The sequence below is a fragment of the Rhipicephalus microplus genome, chromosome 7, assembly GCF_043290135.1.
Source record: "Rhipicephalus microplus isolate Deutch F79 chromosome 7, USDA_Rmic, whole genome shotgun sequence".
NCBI classification, from domain to species: domain Eukaryota; kingdom Metazoa; phylum Arthropoda; class Arachnida; order Ixodida; family Ixodidae; genus Rhipicephalus; species Rhipicephalus microplus.
Genome location: NC_134706.1, coordinates 50,292,643 through 50,305,364, shown reverse-complemented (window position 1 = coordinate 50,305,364; position 12,722 = coordinate 50,292,643). Strand labels below are relative to the sequence as shown.

General features: G+C 43.5%; 1 protein-coding gene across 4 annotated transcripts in view; it reads right to left on the bottom strand.

The window, feature by feature from the left end:
• Nucleotides 1-327: 327 nt before the first annotated feature.
• LOC142767450 (uncharacterized) overlaps nucleotides 328-12,722 on the bottom strand; it is a 35,792-nt gene continuing 23,397 nt past the window's right edge. For all 4 annotated transcript variants that reach the window (XM_075869146.1, XM_075869145.1, XM_075869144.1 and 1 more), the window contains 4 exons: nucleotides 12,386-12,415; nucleotides 10,591-10,649; nucleotides 10,439-10,510; nucleotides 328-503 (listed from right to left, as the gene is read on the bottom strand). In XM_075869146.1, coding sequence (XP_075725261.1) covers nucleotides 342-503; nucleotides 10,439-10,510; nucleotides 10,591-10,649; nucleotides 12,386-12,415 — 323 coding nt within the window. In that variant the 3' untranslated portion in view covers nucleotides 328-341. The remainder of the gene's footprint in view (nucleotides 504-10,438; nucleotides 10,511-10,590; nucleotides 10,650-12,385; nucleotides 12,416-12,722) is intronic.

Here is a 12,722-nt window from a genome sequence, read left to right as displayed (position 1 = left end):
ATTATTATTATTATTATTATTATTATTATTATTATTATTATTATTATTATTATTATTATTATTATTATTATTATTATTATTATTATTATTATTATTATTTGCACTTCACTTAACGCCAATTTGTATATTTTTAGGAGCTTTTAACGGAAACGAAAGTGCATAGAAATGTAGTTGCGGGAAAATATTTAATGTTGATGTTTGCAGTAAAAAAAGCTTTTGAAGTTTACTAGTGGTTTACTCTCTGTGGACGTACATACAATCATTTAACAGAAGTGCTCTCTGGCACCAACCAGTTGCCACTTCGTGGTTTATATTTGACCCAGCATCTTCAGGCGAAACATTTATTCGGCAAGGGGATTGGGACGTCGAGTATAGGTTCTGTTTTCCGGTACTTCACACTGCTGAGAGCGATGCGTAGTAACGCACACGCCGTCGATGCAGTATCCTTTCCAACACATCAATTTCGCAACGCTTCGGCGCTCCTGAAGTTGATTCCTAATTACCTAGAATAAATATATGCGATTATTAGCGTGAATTGAACACAATGTACCACCAAATTGCCAAAACAATATACTTCATATTTTTTTTCCTTTTCCGCAATGATTTTGTGTAGTTTGTTTGTTTCACTGTTTTGCTGTGTCTGTTTTGCTGTTGAGTGGTTGAGGTCCATATTACCTCGACTATTTCATATCGATAAACTCTCCAGTGGAAAAAACTAATCATAAATGGTACCCAAAATGGGCAATCATCAAAAAAAAAATATAATAGCACACTAAATTCAGTTTAAGTAACATGTCAATGTACAGTACTCTGGCAGCAGTTCATATTGTGATAAAACATTCGCACGCGCATCTTTCTATTTCTACACTCAGTATAGGCACTAATACACCTCCTCATATATCTCAGCCCCTAGCTGTATATCACAAGCGCTTATCTTGTCTGGTCTCCACTAAGAAGTCTGTCAGGGCGATGTTTAGCTTTTTCAGAAGATGCATCTCAGGCCATGGGCTGAGTGATTTCTTTCATGTGAAGGGCCGCCTGTTCAAACTTGTGAATTGTTCCTTGATTTTTTTCTTTCATTTGCGTATGCGACGCACAAGAATAAGGCGTCCATTTTCTTCTGCATGACCACAATGGCATTCCGGTGAGTTGAATCGTTGTACTTTTTGCAAGAATCTGTTTGTGTATGCTAAGTTCTGTCGACTTCAGTATATTAGCGACTGTAAGTGTCGTCGAATATTTTTGGCTTTTGAAAGTTTTCTGCGCAGATAAACTTCATAATGTAATGATTCCTTCGACTTTAGTCTATCAAACCCCTTCTCCACAGAACAGTGGTTAGCTCTTTTCATTATAAAGTTTTGAATATCCACCGCACGCATACGGATTGCGCACTACCATCTTTCTTCGAATGCCTTCGTGGCCAGGCTGTCTACCTCTTCATTACTCTTTATTCCAATGTGGTTGAATATCCTTTCCAATACGATGTTTTGGCCGTGAACTGGGGCATATTGAACAGTTTCTGCAATACATTGTGCTATTTCACCATTTTTGAGAGGTGACTTCACATGTTTGATTTATCTGAAGGGTAGGTTTACCAACCGTGTATACCGTCCACTGTGGTGTACCAGAATTTTCGCAGATAAACTTAACTGCTTGAATAATAGCCATGAATTCTGCTGTCGTTGATGAAGATTTGTGAGATAATTTATACAATCTCTTCTTGATTTTCGGGCACAAAGACTGCACAGGCTGACACTTCGTCAGTGCCGGACCCATCTGTATATATCTTCGTCATTTCAATACAGCTAATATCGAAATGATGAAGTACCCTCAGTGCTCCCATTAGAGGCATCATGTCTGCTTTATTTTCTTGGGTATGCTATCTGTTTTACAGGCAACTTCCAAGGTGGTTTTGATGGTTTATATCATTTATGTTCTTGTACTACTGCTTGAAAAAAGACACGATATCCTGTAGTCTTCTTGTCGTGCTTTGTGTTAGTTCACCAAATAAAATATGATTGTGGTGTTGCGTTAAAATTTTAAATAAATTTCTAGGTGTTTTTCTTGCTCGGAGTTCTGCGAAAAGTGGTTGTCGAGCTTCTGCATACAGCAAATCACTGGAAGTCTAACTTGGCAAACCCACACATACCATCAATCTCATTCCTAATAACAAGTGAAGCCTCCTTTCAGTGTTGGCTGGAAGTCTCTACAGCAGAGGCAGGTAGTAACTCACGATAGGGCGAATCCACGCAACATGTAGGGCCAACTGCGTCTCTGTAGTACCATTCCATTAAGCCCCGCTGAAGGGACGGAGCATTCGAGTGGCTTGATTCACTTTTTAAGGACGATAGTCTTTCTTGGGGACCTTGGACGAAAAATTTTGGTCTGTCTGTCTATTTGTGTGTCTGTCTGTACATTTGTCTGTTTGTCCGCTCTTATTGATACCCCAAACGGCACAAAACGGCCAACCCCATCGGCAGCGCCCACCAATACTGCTCAAGGTTTAGCATTGATAGTTCTGCGATTGTCATTTGAAAAGCAATTAATGCGCATATCCCAGGCGCCATAACAACACGTCGATGTTTTGTTTGTCTGCCTTTATACTTGAAGAGGCACACACAAGTCACACTAAGGACTGTAGCGTTTATCGCGATGTGCTGATAGTGCAACACGATGCTCAAAAGGGTGTTTCCAACACTTTGCTACGACGCCACGGTGGTGACACCTGCCCATCGCTTTGTGTTCTACACCTTATCACCACCGAGACTGGCGCGCATCTTTCTCCGTGAGCTCGCACGCCTACGTTTTCGAAAATAACTGCCAGATGGCGCTCGTGTCTAACGTGCCTCGATGCGCTCGTTCACTCCGCTACACGCTCGAGGCGCTCTAACGCAGCGCCTCCAGAATACCATTCACCAAGTTTCTGGCGCAGAACATCAAGTAAACGTTTTGTTCACTCTCTCCAGACGCAAGACTATCGTCTTTCGACGACATTTCCAGTGTAACATGCAGATTCGGGGCAATTTTTTTGAAAGGAATTGAGCATGAGGCGACTATGTTAGTCTCTAGTCTAAAAGAACACCTCAAATTTATGAGTATTTACCATTTAAATAGGCTGAGTTTGCAGCATAATTCCACAATATCCAGGTATTTCAAATGTGAGCGTTAGCTTGGCTGTTTTTGCTATACTTAGTGCCGTACCATTTCGTGTAAGAAAACTGTCTACGTGATCTAATTCTTCTTTCTTAGTTTGTTGAATTTTAAAGGAACATCAAACCACACGTCCGTATCTTATATCATCAGTATATACCGAACATGTGATGTTAGGTGGAAGATTATACGGGAGCTGAGCTATGATTGCACTAAAGAGCAATTGGCTTCGCACGCTGCCCTGTGGCACTCCTTGGTTGACGACATGTTTTGAAGCTAACCCCTCTTGCGTAACCACAAGAGTTTACCGGCGATTCAAATTAAGCGATCCGGCGCAGAATATTGCCCTTATATTTCTGCAACGCTAGGCTTTCCAGAACATGAACACGGCTCACTCTGTCGTATGCTCCTTGTACATCAAGAAATAAATGCCACAGTGATGTTTTCACGTGTACGTTTGTTTTCCACAACTTTGACTTTATACGATATGCAGTTCATTGTGCATCTACCCCTTCTGAAGCCAGCTATGCTTTCTCATAGTAGCTTTTTCTTGTCTTTCCATCATAAAATTTGTTCATTGAACATTTTTGTATTTACTTTCGAAATAAAACTCGTCAAACTCACCGGCCTACATAAATTCAACTGCACAGTGCTCTTTCGTGACATTACTAACGGTACTAATGGACCTCAAATTTTCTACTAAGAGAGCTTTGTTTGGTTTATGTATAAAGATGACTCTGGCAACTTTTCACAAAAGTGGAAGGGTGCCCATGTCAAAAGAGTTGTTAAAGTACTCAGTCAAAGCTTTATAGAATCGAGATTTCTAAGTAATATGTTGTCAACGCAGTCGGGGTCTGAAGCCGATGTGGTACGGAATGTTGCGAGGGCGTGCCTAACTTCCGCCAGCGTTATCGGTGAATCTAATGACTCATTAGGTTTCCCTGTGTAAGATGGTATAGAATCCTTACGTAATTGGGGTAAATGTAACGAGCGGAGGTTATCGAAGAGTTGTCCTAAATGGTCACTGTGCTCGTGTAACAGTTTGGTGATAGCGTGGCAGTGTAGTGTGCGAGAAGTTCTGGGCTTTAGCAGATGTCTAAGAAGTTGCCAAGTTCGTTTAATATTGAGGTGGTTATGCATTCCTTCACAAAGCTTACCCCTTTGTTGCGCCGCCAAAGAGTCACATATCACTCGATTTGTTGGTCTAGCTTTGCTATTTTAATGCGGAGTTTCCTGCTGTGGCGCAGGTGTTTCCACTGTCACAGAAGTGAGTGTTTTGCTTCCCACATATGGAGAAGCTTGAAGTGAAGATTAGTTATCGGGTTGTCGGGGGGTAGAGTTTATGTGTGGATTTCAACTTCTTTTTGAAGCTGTTGAGTACACTCAATAAGGTCAGCAATGCGTGAGGGGATGGTGCTGTTACGGGTCACTCTAAACTTAACCCATTCTGTGAGCATCAGTGGTTTAGGTGCAAGGGGTCTGTGTTTTAGTTGTAAAGTAATGCTAATAATGCCATGATCACTGCCAAGTTTAGGTTGGGTGTTAGTCGAAACCATTGTGGGAGCATTTTGAGTGAGGGAAAGACCTGGGAACGTATCTTCGCTCACACTATTCTCGAAACAAGTTGGCTCCTTCGGGTCGTGGCGCATTGTAAAACGATGTGCCTGAATATGGGAACCAGAGGGCTCTCTCTTTCGGTGTAGATGCGATGTAACCCCACGCTGGGTGGGAGGCGTTAAAATCCCCCACTCTGAGCAGGGGGTGTCTGGCTGCCGAGAATGTAGCTCGGGCGAATAGAAAATCGAAGCGGTGGCTTTTCTCTTGTGGTCTACAATATACGTTGAGAATGTATAAGAATGGCGAGTTAAGTTTATTAGGTAGTACTTGGAGAAAGTCATGCTCAATGTTGATGTCAGCAAATTTTGAATAGGTAACTCTAAGGTGCTTCTGAGTTATGACAGGAATGTTTGATTTGGTATCAGCCGGGTTTTGATGCGTTCTATAACCTGGCAGCTGCACTACACCATTTTTTTCTTGCAACGCAATCATGGTTGGAGGGGTAGCTTATGACTTGATGAACTGCAGGATGCTTGCCTTTTTGGTGAAACCACCTGCAGTTCCATTGTCATGCGCTAAGTTCAGTGTGGTTACGAGGATCCATTTTGCCTAAGTAGATTTGGCTTAGGTTGTGCAAGCTCTGGATGGTTAGCGTGGACCGTGTCGATCCACTGTGGGACTCTACCCAGGGTTCGTTGCATCGGTAACATGGCATGTTGTATTGAGACCACGAATTCGTGTAACTTCTGCAAGGAAGCTGTGAAGAAAGTTATAAAATGTTCTAGTTTTTCCTAAAGTGTGGTTACCTTTTTATATTCGTCAACCTTCTCTAGTTTTGCTTCCACTCGGTCTCCTCGCTCTCCGAATGACAATGTGGGAGTCGACACTTTTTGTTTTTGCGCAGGTAGTTGATAGGGGTCCCTAGCTATAGGGGTGTTGAGGAAGGAGCTGGTGGTGGCGAAATAGGTGTAGGGGTGAGAGATAAGGCGGGGAGGTGTGGGGAGGTAGATGGTTGTTTGTAGGACTGAAGCTCGAGACGTAGTTTTGAATTTTCTGCAGCCATCTCATCCTGCTATATTTTGAGCTGCTTTTGAATGGAGCTTTCAGGGTAGGCTACATTAACCCACCTCTCCTCGTCCAGAGGCTGGGGTCTTGATGAATGCTTTTGTTGCTGCTTCGGCTGCGGTTTTTTAACTCCGTTGTCTTGCGATACTGGGTGAGCATCTTCTAGGGGCGTTCTTGAAATATGTGCTTAGGTCGAGGAATCGAGCTGCATCTTGCTCGAAAGTTGAGGGTGCGTGCTTTGGTGTGAGCTTGTAGCACAGTGGGCACTGGGGCGAGCCGGTGGGGTGGTCACTGTTGCACACCACACACTTAGGTTCACATTCGTGATCAAGGATTGGGTTCGGAATGCCACACATTGGATATAAAGACTGAGGGGCGCCTGGGCATATGTCTGGTCTGTGGCCAAGTTTGCGGCAGAAATTACAGGCTTCCGTCTTATGATGATAGGGTACGCATCTGGTGATGCCACCCTGATATCATATGTAGAAAGACACGTGCGTACCCCTGAAGGGGACCAAGATGAACGTTGTGGAACCCATGCGACGTCCGGTCAGCATGAGGCCTAACCTGTCATATTGCTATAAACTTGACAAGATGGTTCAGGTGTGTGTTCCATAGGAATATTACGGATGACCCCTCGGCAGCTGTTCGATGGATCGGTAATGGGGGACAACTTCAAAGCTGCGCTCGTCCATCTTGATGGATTTCTTACGGTGCTATGCTTTGGTGTGCTCTGAGTCCAGTGTGCTTATGAGCAGAATGTTGCTTACAGAGTTGATGCGGCATTGGTCATGTAGAGAGCTTGTGAGCGCTGCCGCTTTTAGGACGTCATGTATGAGCTTCGGAAGTGGAGTGTTAGCAAAGCTGAGTCCTTCAGGTATTCGCAGGACTATTTTGTAGTCGTCCGCTGGAAGTGGAGTGGCTCTAGGGGCACTGCGACGAGTCCATGGGAGGGCTTTCTGTTAACGTTCTTGCGAAGTGTTGATGGCAGCCGTCGATTTCTTCGGGGAGGAAGCGGGATTTCTGGCCCTGGCATACAATTGACGCCAGCTGCCTTCATCATCATCGAGAGCTTCGGCGGAGGGAAGCCGCTCTCTCTCTACTTCATGGATGACCATGTTTGTAGGCCTAGCCAGTAGGCTCCCCAAGCTAGTCAAACGCTGCCAAAAAGCCGATCTTCGTGGACGCGAGATGTAAAGCACTCACTTGAAATCACTTCAGATGATGTGGGCGATTCCGTAGAAAACTTTGCATTCGTTCAAGTGGTTATTGAATGACTTAAGCAGTCCAAAACAGGAGTTTTGCTGGAGCACTTGCGAAATGCGGCTGCTCCCGGTGGCGTCTATGACGCGTCCTCGGCAATGGAAGACCAACGGCGACGAAGTGGTGCGAGTCAAGTACGCCGATCGAGTTCGAAAGTGGAAACGGCGCGCAGGTAAAACCGACGAGACGATAGCTGAGGAAGCTAAGCGGAAGCGCCGACAGTGGAAGGCCAACGCCAACAAATCCTGCCGTCATTCGCAACGTCTCGAAAGCAGCAAGCGCCCTCTCCCGAAGCGCCCGCCCGCGAGTGCCAGGCGCTGCCGGCCGACCCGGTGGCATCTCGCCGCCGCAACGTCGAAAGCGTCTTCAAGTGGCGCGTGGCGAAAGCCGTCCGCGACGGCGCCAGCGGCGCCATGGCTGACGCCCACTTCCAACGAGAGTTCCTCCAACGTAAATTCGGTCACAGTTGCCACGCGTGCGACAATCTGTGGTTCGAGAACCACCTGCCCAACATCGGTTCCGTCCGCAGCCGCAAGCAGCTGGAGGTGGCGATCACCGAAGTGCTCTGTGCGATTATGGCGCGGACCCATCCGACTTCGCGGTGTGCACCACCGGCAAGGAGTCGCTGACGTTCGGCAAGGTTCCGACGGTGAGCGTCACGCACGGTTACAGTTACCCGCCTTGCCTTCCGGAACTTTCCGAGCTCAACCGTTCTTCTAGCACCCGCATCTATGCCCGTTTCAACCAGGTCAACGCCATCCGCAGCGCAGCTGCTTCGCATCCTATTAGAGTTTCCTTCGGAGAGGTGGTCTAAAGTTCCTTTGGAGTAGGCACCTGTGTAGAAGTTGAAGTTGAAGTTGAAATTTATTTCACCACAACGATACACCGTGATTTACACAAACAAGAAACAATTGTGGCATGGAAAGTAGGAAAAAAGCTGCGCTATAGCAGCTTGACTAGCCCTACCTCCCATAGATAGAATATCGCGTCTCGCACACATCACTCTGCATTCAGCAACTGGGCGTTCTGCTTCTTGCACCCCGTACTTGGAGAGGTGAAAGTTAGGGGATACTCTTAGTTTGGAAATACACAAAATCGGAAACCTGTGTTGAGCGAAGAATTTCCCTAAATTTTCATTCTTATACCGCAAACCGTTGCAGTTCTGCTTAATATTGCTCTTTTTTGTACCAGTTTGATAATCCGGTAACCATGATCGCTTTCAGTAGGAATCGTACAATCGCTTTAAGAGCCAGAAAAATTATTGGCGAAATGACTTGCTTGTTTCTGGCTGTCTTCGCCAAGGCCAGATTTCTTGAAGAATTGTTCCTCAAGAGGTTACTGTCACCCGTCACTTTGAGAGTAGATGATTTGGACTAGGATGTTGTAGGTAGCCAGCGGATCTTGGTAGTGGATGACTCCTTGGCTGTCTCTGCCCTGGCTGGAGGTGCAACGTCAGTATGTTCTTGGCTCCGGACGTCTTCGCCGAGGTGTTGTTTTGGCGCCAAGCGCTGCGAAGCTGCCGAGTGAGTGTCCTGGCGCATCTGTTTCACGTCTTGTTGAGGCGCAGGAAACTATTCTAGTGTATGTGCATTGGGTGCTAGACGTTATGTATCTTTTGATACCCTTTTACGATTCTCTCTCTTTGCACCACCGATGCTGAAAGGTTTTGAGAGCAACCTGAAAATGACGCCGGATATAGTCCAGCACAGTATGCACACCAAGGTTGACTCTTCAACGTGCATTCTTTGCAATATTGTGCACTTGCGCACACTTAGAACCTCTTAATTCCCCAGCATGCCTAAGTCATGTGCCCATATCTCTAGAAGTTGTAGCACCTTACAGCTCGATCAACGTATTCCTCGACAGTGTAGACCATGAAGCCTAGAGCAACTCTTTTTAGAAATGGCTCGTCATGCCTATATTGGAGTGTCATCGCCTCGTCTTGTAAATTGTTAACAAACGCAAATGCAAGTTTGACATTCGTTTAAACAGCCGAAATCATAATATTGTTATCGCTAACTACAGCCCGTCATTGCCACAATTATTTCGCTAGTAAAAATATCAAGAGTACGTATCTATTATTACGTGTACACTTTCCCATGCACACTCTCGTCTAGTATGAACTCTCCTTCTCTTCCTAATTAAGCTAACGATGATGTCATCTGAGCAAAAACGCATAACGGCTGAAGAATACATCGAACCACACAGCGTTTGTGTTTGATAGCATGCAGGAAAACAAGTATTTGTACTCTTTCGCGCACTTGCCATGTCAGAAATTATTGAATGTTGTGTATTCGGTGCTAACGCCTGCCAAAAGCTGTCGGTACAGTTCTTTTTATTAAATATTGCATAAACTTTCAAGCACTTAAGAAACCAGCTTGTCGCCTATGTACAAATCTCACGTGACGTGATTATACTTGAAATAAAGAGGTGGAAACAATCTTAAAAGAAGGCTAGAAACTCCAAAAAACTTTAAAACAAATGATGGAAGTTCGAAATATCAAAATATTATGAAGAGAAGTAAGCTAGATTATAATAAATATTTAACACAAAATCTATTCAAATTCTTGGTCTTCCCTAGTGGCCAGTTCTCCCGTTTCTGTGTTCGCTGCAGATCCACTCGCTTTGCTCAAACTTTGCAGCTAGAGCTGAATACTTACAATTAAGCTACATTATCGCCATGCACAGGTACACCTATTTTTACATACTAATATACGGCATATACTCTCTGCTAAGATGCCGAAGCAAGCATTTAATACGTCAGCTATAGTCGGTACTAAAAAGATGTTTGTCGCATGATTTACGTATGTAAACAGTCTCACCGCACTCTCATAGTACCATACCATGACACGCTTTCCATTTTTTTACGGCACCCGGTAATTTGAGAGTAAAATGCGCATACTCTAGACCAGCCTTTCGTACTTTGCTCGGAATACTAATATCACAATGTTCTCAAGATATACTATAATGGTGACACATGGCATCGTCTACTCTGGAATCATAAATTACTAAGTGAGTCGTGTTACGGGTTTCTATTAAATAATTTCTGAGCCTGCCTACTATCAGGGCATGAACGATCGTGCTCATAAAGAAAGACGCAAGAACAGCGGAGTTATGTCTGTGCCAGTATTTAGTGATAATTTACCCATCAGCTCTAAAAGCAGTGGCGAGAACTGAAAAAAATGAGTCATAAAATAAACTCGCTTTGAAGTATCGGCTTTGCCACTTTCTACATTCAAGGTAATAGTATTTAGGCCAACAATTGCATTCTACTGTTTTGTCGATATAATTTGCACGTATTCAGCTGTCCTTCGGCACTGTCACTTTCCTTCAACTAGTGCTTATGTGTCAAATATTGTGATAAAGTCCTTATTTTATGAAAATAACTCTCTGTGGAGCATACCTTCAAACAGGTCATCCTGTCAGGCAATATTCTGTCGTACAAGGGACATCGCACTCGACAACTAGCAGGGTACTGGAAAAAATAAATAAATAGATGTTCAGTCATGAGACGTACAAATTTGCAGAGTATTAAATGAGATATATGTTTTTTACCTCACTCCCATGAGACGTGAGGACTTTTCGGACACAGCCACGTTTGTTGACGCGCACGGCTGAAAGGTCACACGAATAAGTGTGTTTAGAGACAGTGGAACAGAACGTTCAAGCATTCTAGTACTTCCTTAATATAAAAAGGTGGACAGGTGCACAACGTCTGAAAAAGGCAATGCTAAATTTCTTCTAGAGTGCAGGTCTTGTTCATTTGGTCATCATAATTTTCATCGAGGCACGCAGCATCCCACAGTCTGATAGGACTCTAAAATATACCATGTGGAAGGACACATGTGAAATATTGAGAGCAAGATGTTGTATCTTTGCATAATTAAATGAAAATGTTTGCGCATCCAGACCAGCGATAATATGAGTAGTATGAAATATTCGTCCCATGGCGTATTTTTATACAGTGGCGGTAAACCAAGCCAATACGTACATTCAACCAAGCAGGAGGGTCATTCTATCAAAAAATTCCAAACAAACGAATACAATGCTGCAGAAAATGAACATCGTGCACACACAAAACGAACAATCACACATAGACTTTGATAAAATGAACAAAATCTGTTTAGCAAAGCAGCCATGACATCATGTTACTTATATACTACTATAACAATAAATAAATTCCACTCACCCACTAATCAAAGGAAAAAAAACGTACTAATAAGGCTTTCAATAAACGAAACTCAGCGCAAGAGGATATTTGGTGCTTTGTCATAATTGCGTAGTTGACCGTCATGCAAAAGAAGGGGACGTCTTATTGTTTACCAGCCAGAGTTCTGTGCAGCAGTACAACATGGTTCTTTTTCTGCCATGTTTCTAATGTCAATTTTGAGCTTTGTGACAATAATGTGGATCTGAAGTTTTAGATGCAAAGCAGCTTATGGTCGTGGCTTCTCTCTTGTCTGTCGTCGTAGCCACGCTAGCACTCTGAGCACCCACTACATGGCTGTGATAGAGGGCTTGCCCCACTTCCGTGTGTGCTGAGGTCGGAGTGGATACCACTGCTATATAATAAATGCGTTTACTCATCTCTCTTTTACACATTGCTAAGTGGTATGAACGAAGACATCAGCGTGAGGGCTCGCAAATCCGCTGCCATTTTTTGGTTTTGTGGGGGCCATTTGCGATAACAGCACGTGGAGCTTACGTACCTTAACAAAAGCAGAACGCATCTGCATTCACCGTGATGAGTAGTATCGTCATTCTGGCTTTCTGCTACTTGCACTTATCGAGGCTTTGGTTTCGCTGAGGAACTTGGTCAAACTTTTTGGCTGTGCAATGTTTACCAGGGGTTCATTTTCTTTTCAGACTACGAAAGCAACATAGACACTTTGCAGGAATGACTGAAATTCAATCATGGAGCGCAACAGCGTGTTTTGGCAAAATAAAATGTTTATTCGTCTATTGTATTTATTCACTACTTACGTCCTTTGTCTAGTCATCCTAAGATGTATGCCACCACATAAAAACAGATTATTCAGGCTGCGCACAAACACTACCACGATGTTATATAAAATATATTTGTCGGACACAATTCTTGAAACATCTTGTATAGATCTTTGATACATTAAGAGATAAATTTTTATAATATTTAGTTTTGATCACAAAACCTATTATGGGTGACAAATATACGATGTGAGCATATTGAGAAGCGAAAAGCAGCAAAAATCAAGGAGGGAACGAAAAAGGTGAAAACTGAAATGCAGGCATGCAACGTGAAAGGGTTAGTTCAACAAGAACTTCATGCATTTCACTTAATACACCGCCATTTCAAGCATTAAGATACACTTACCATATCTTCCATTGCCACCTTGACGAGCATCTTTGAAAACAAACAAAAGTTATGTTTGCAGGTCAATAGTGACTGGAATAATACGAAAAATATAAAACACTCGCATTTCTTAACATCGTGTTTTCGTTCGCTGAAGCTACATATGTAAAACAAGGCTTGTCATCGCAAGGTCAGTTAAATGGACCACGTAATGGAGAATCACATGGCGTATTGGTTGTTTACGTGCTTCAGTTAAGTCTCTATGTCTCTCTAACGAGTTTCTCTGAACGAGCTACCTGCATGCTAAAGTAAGGATGACCCTCTTGTACGCGTGAGACGTTCAGCTGAACAAAACTGG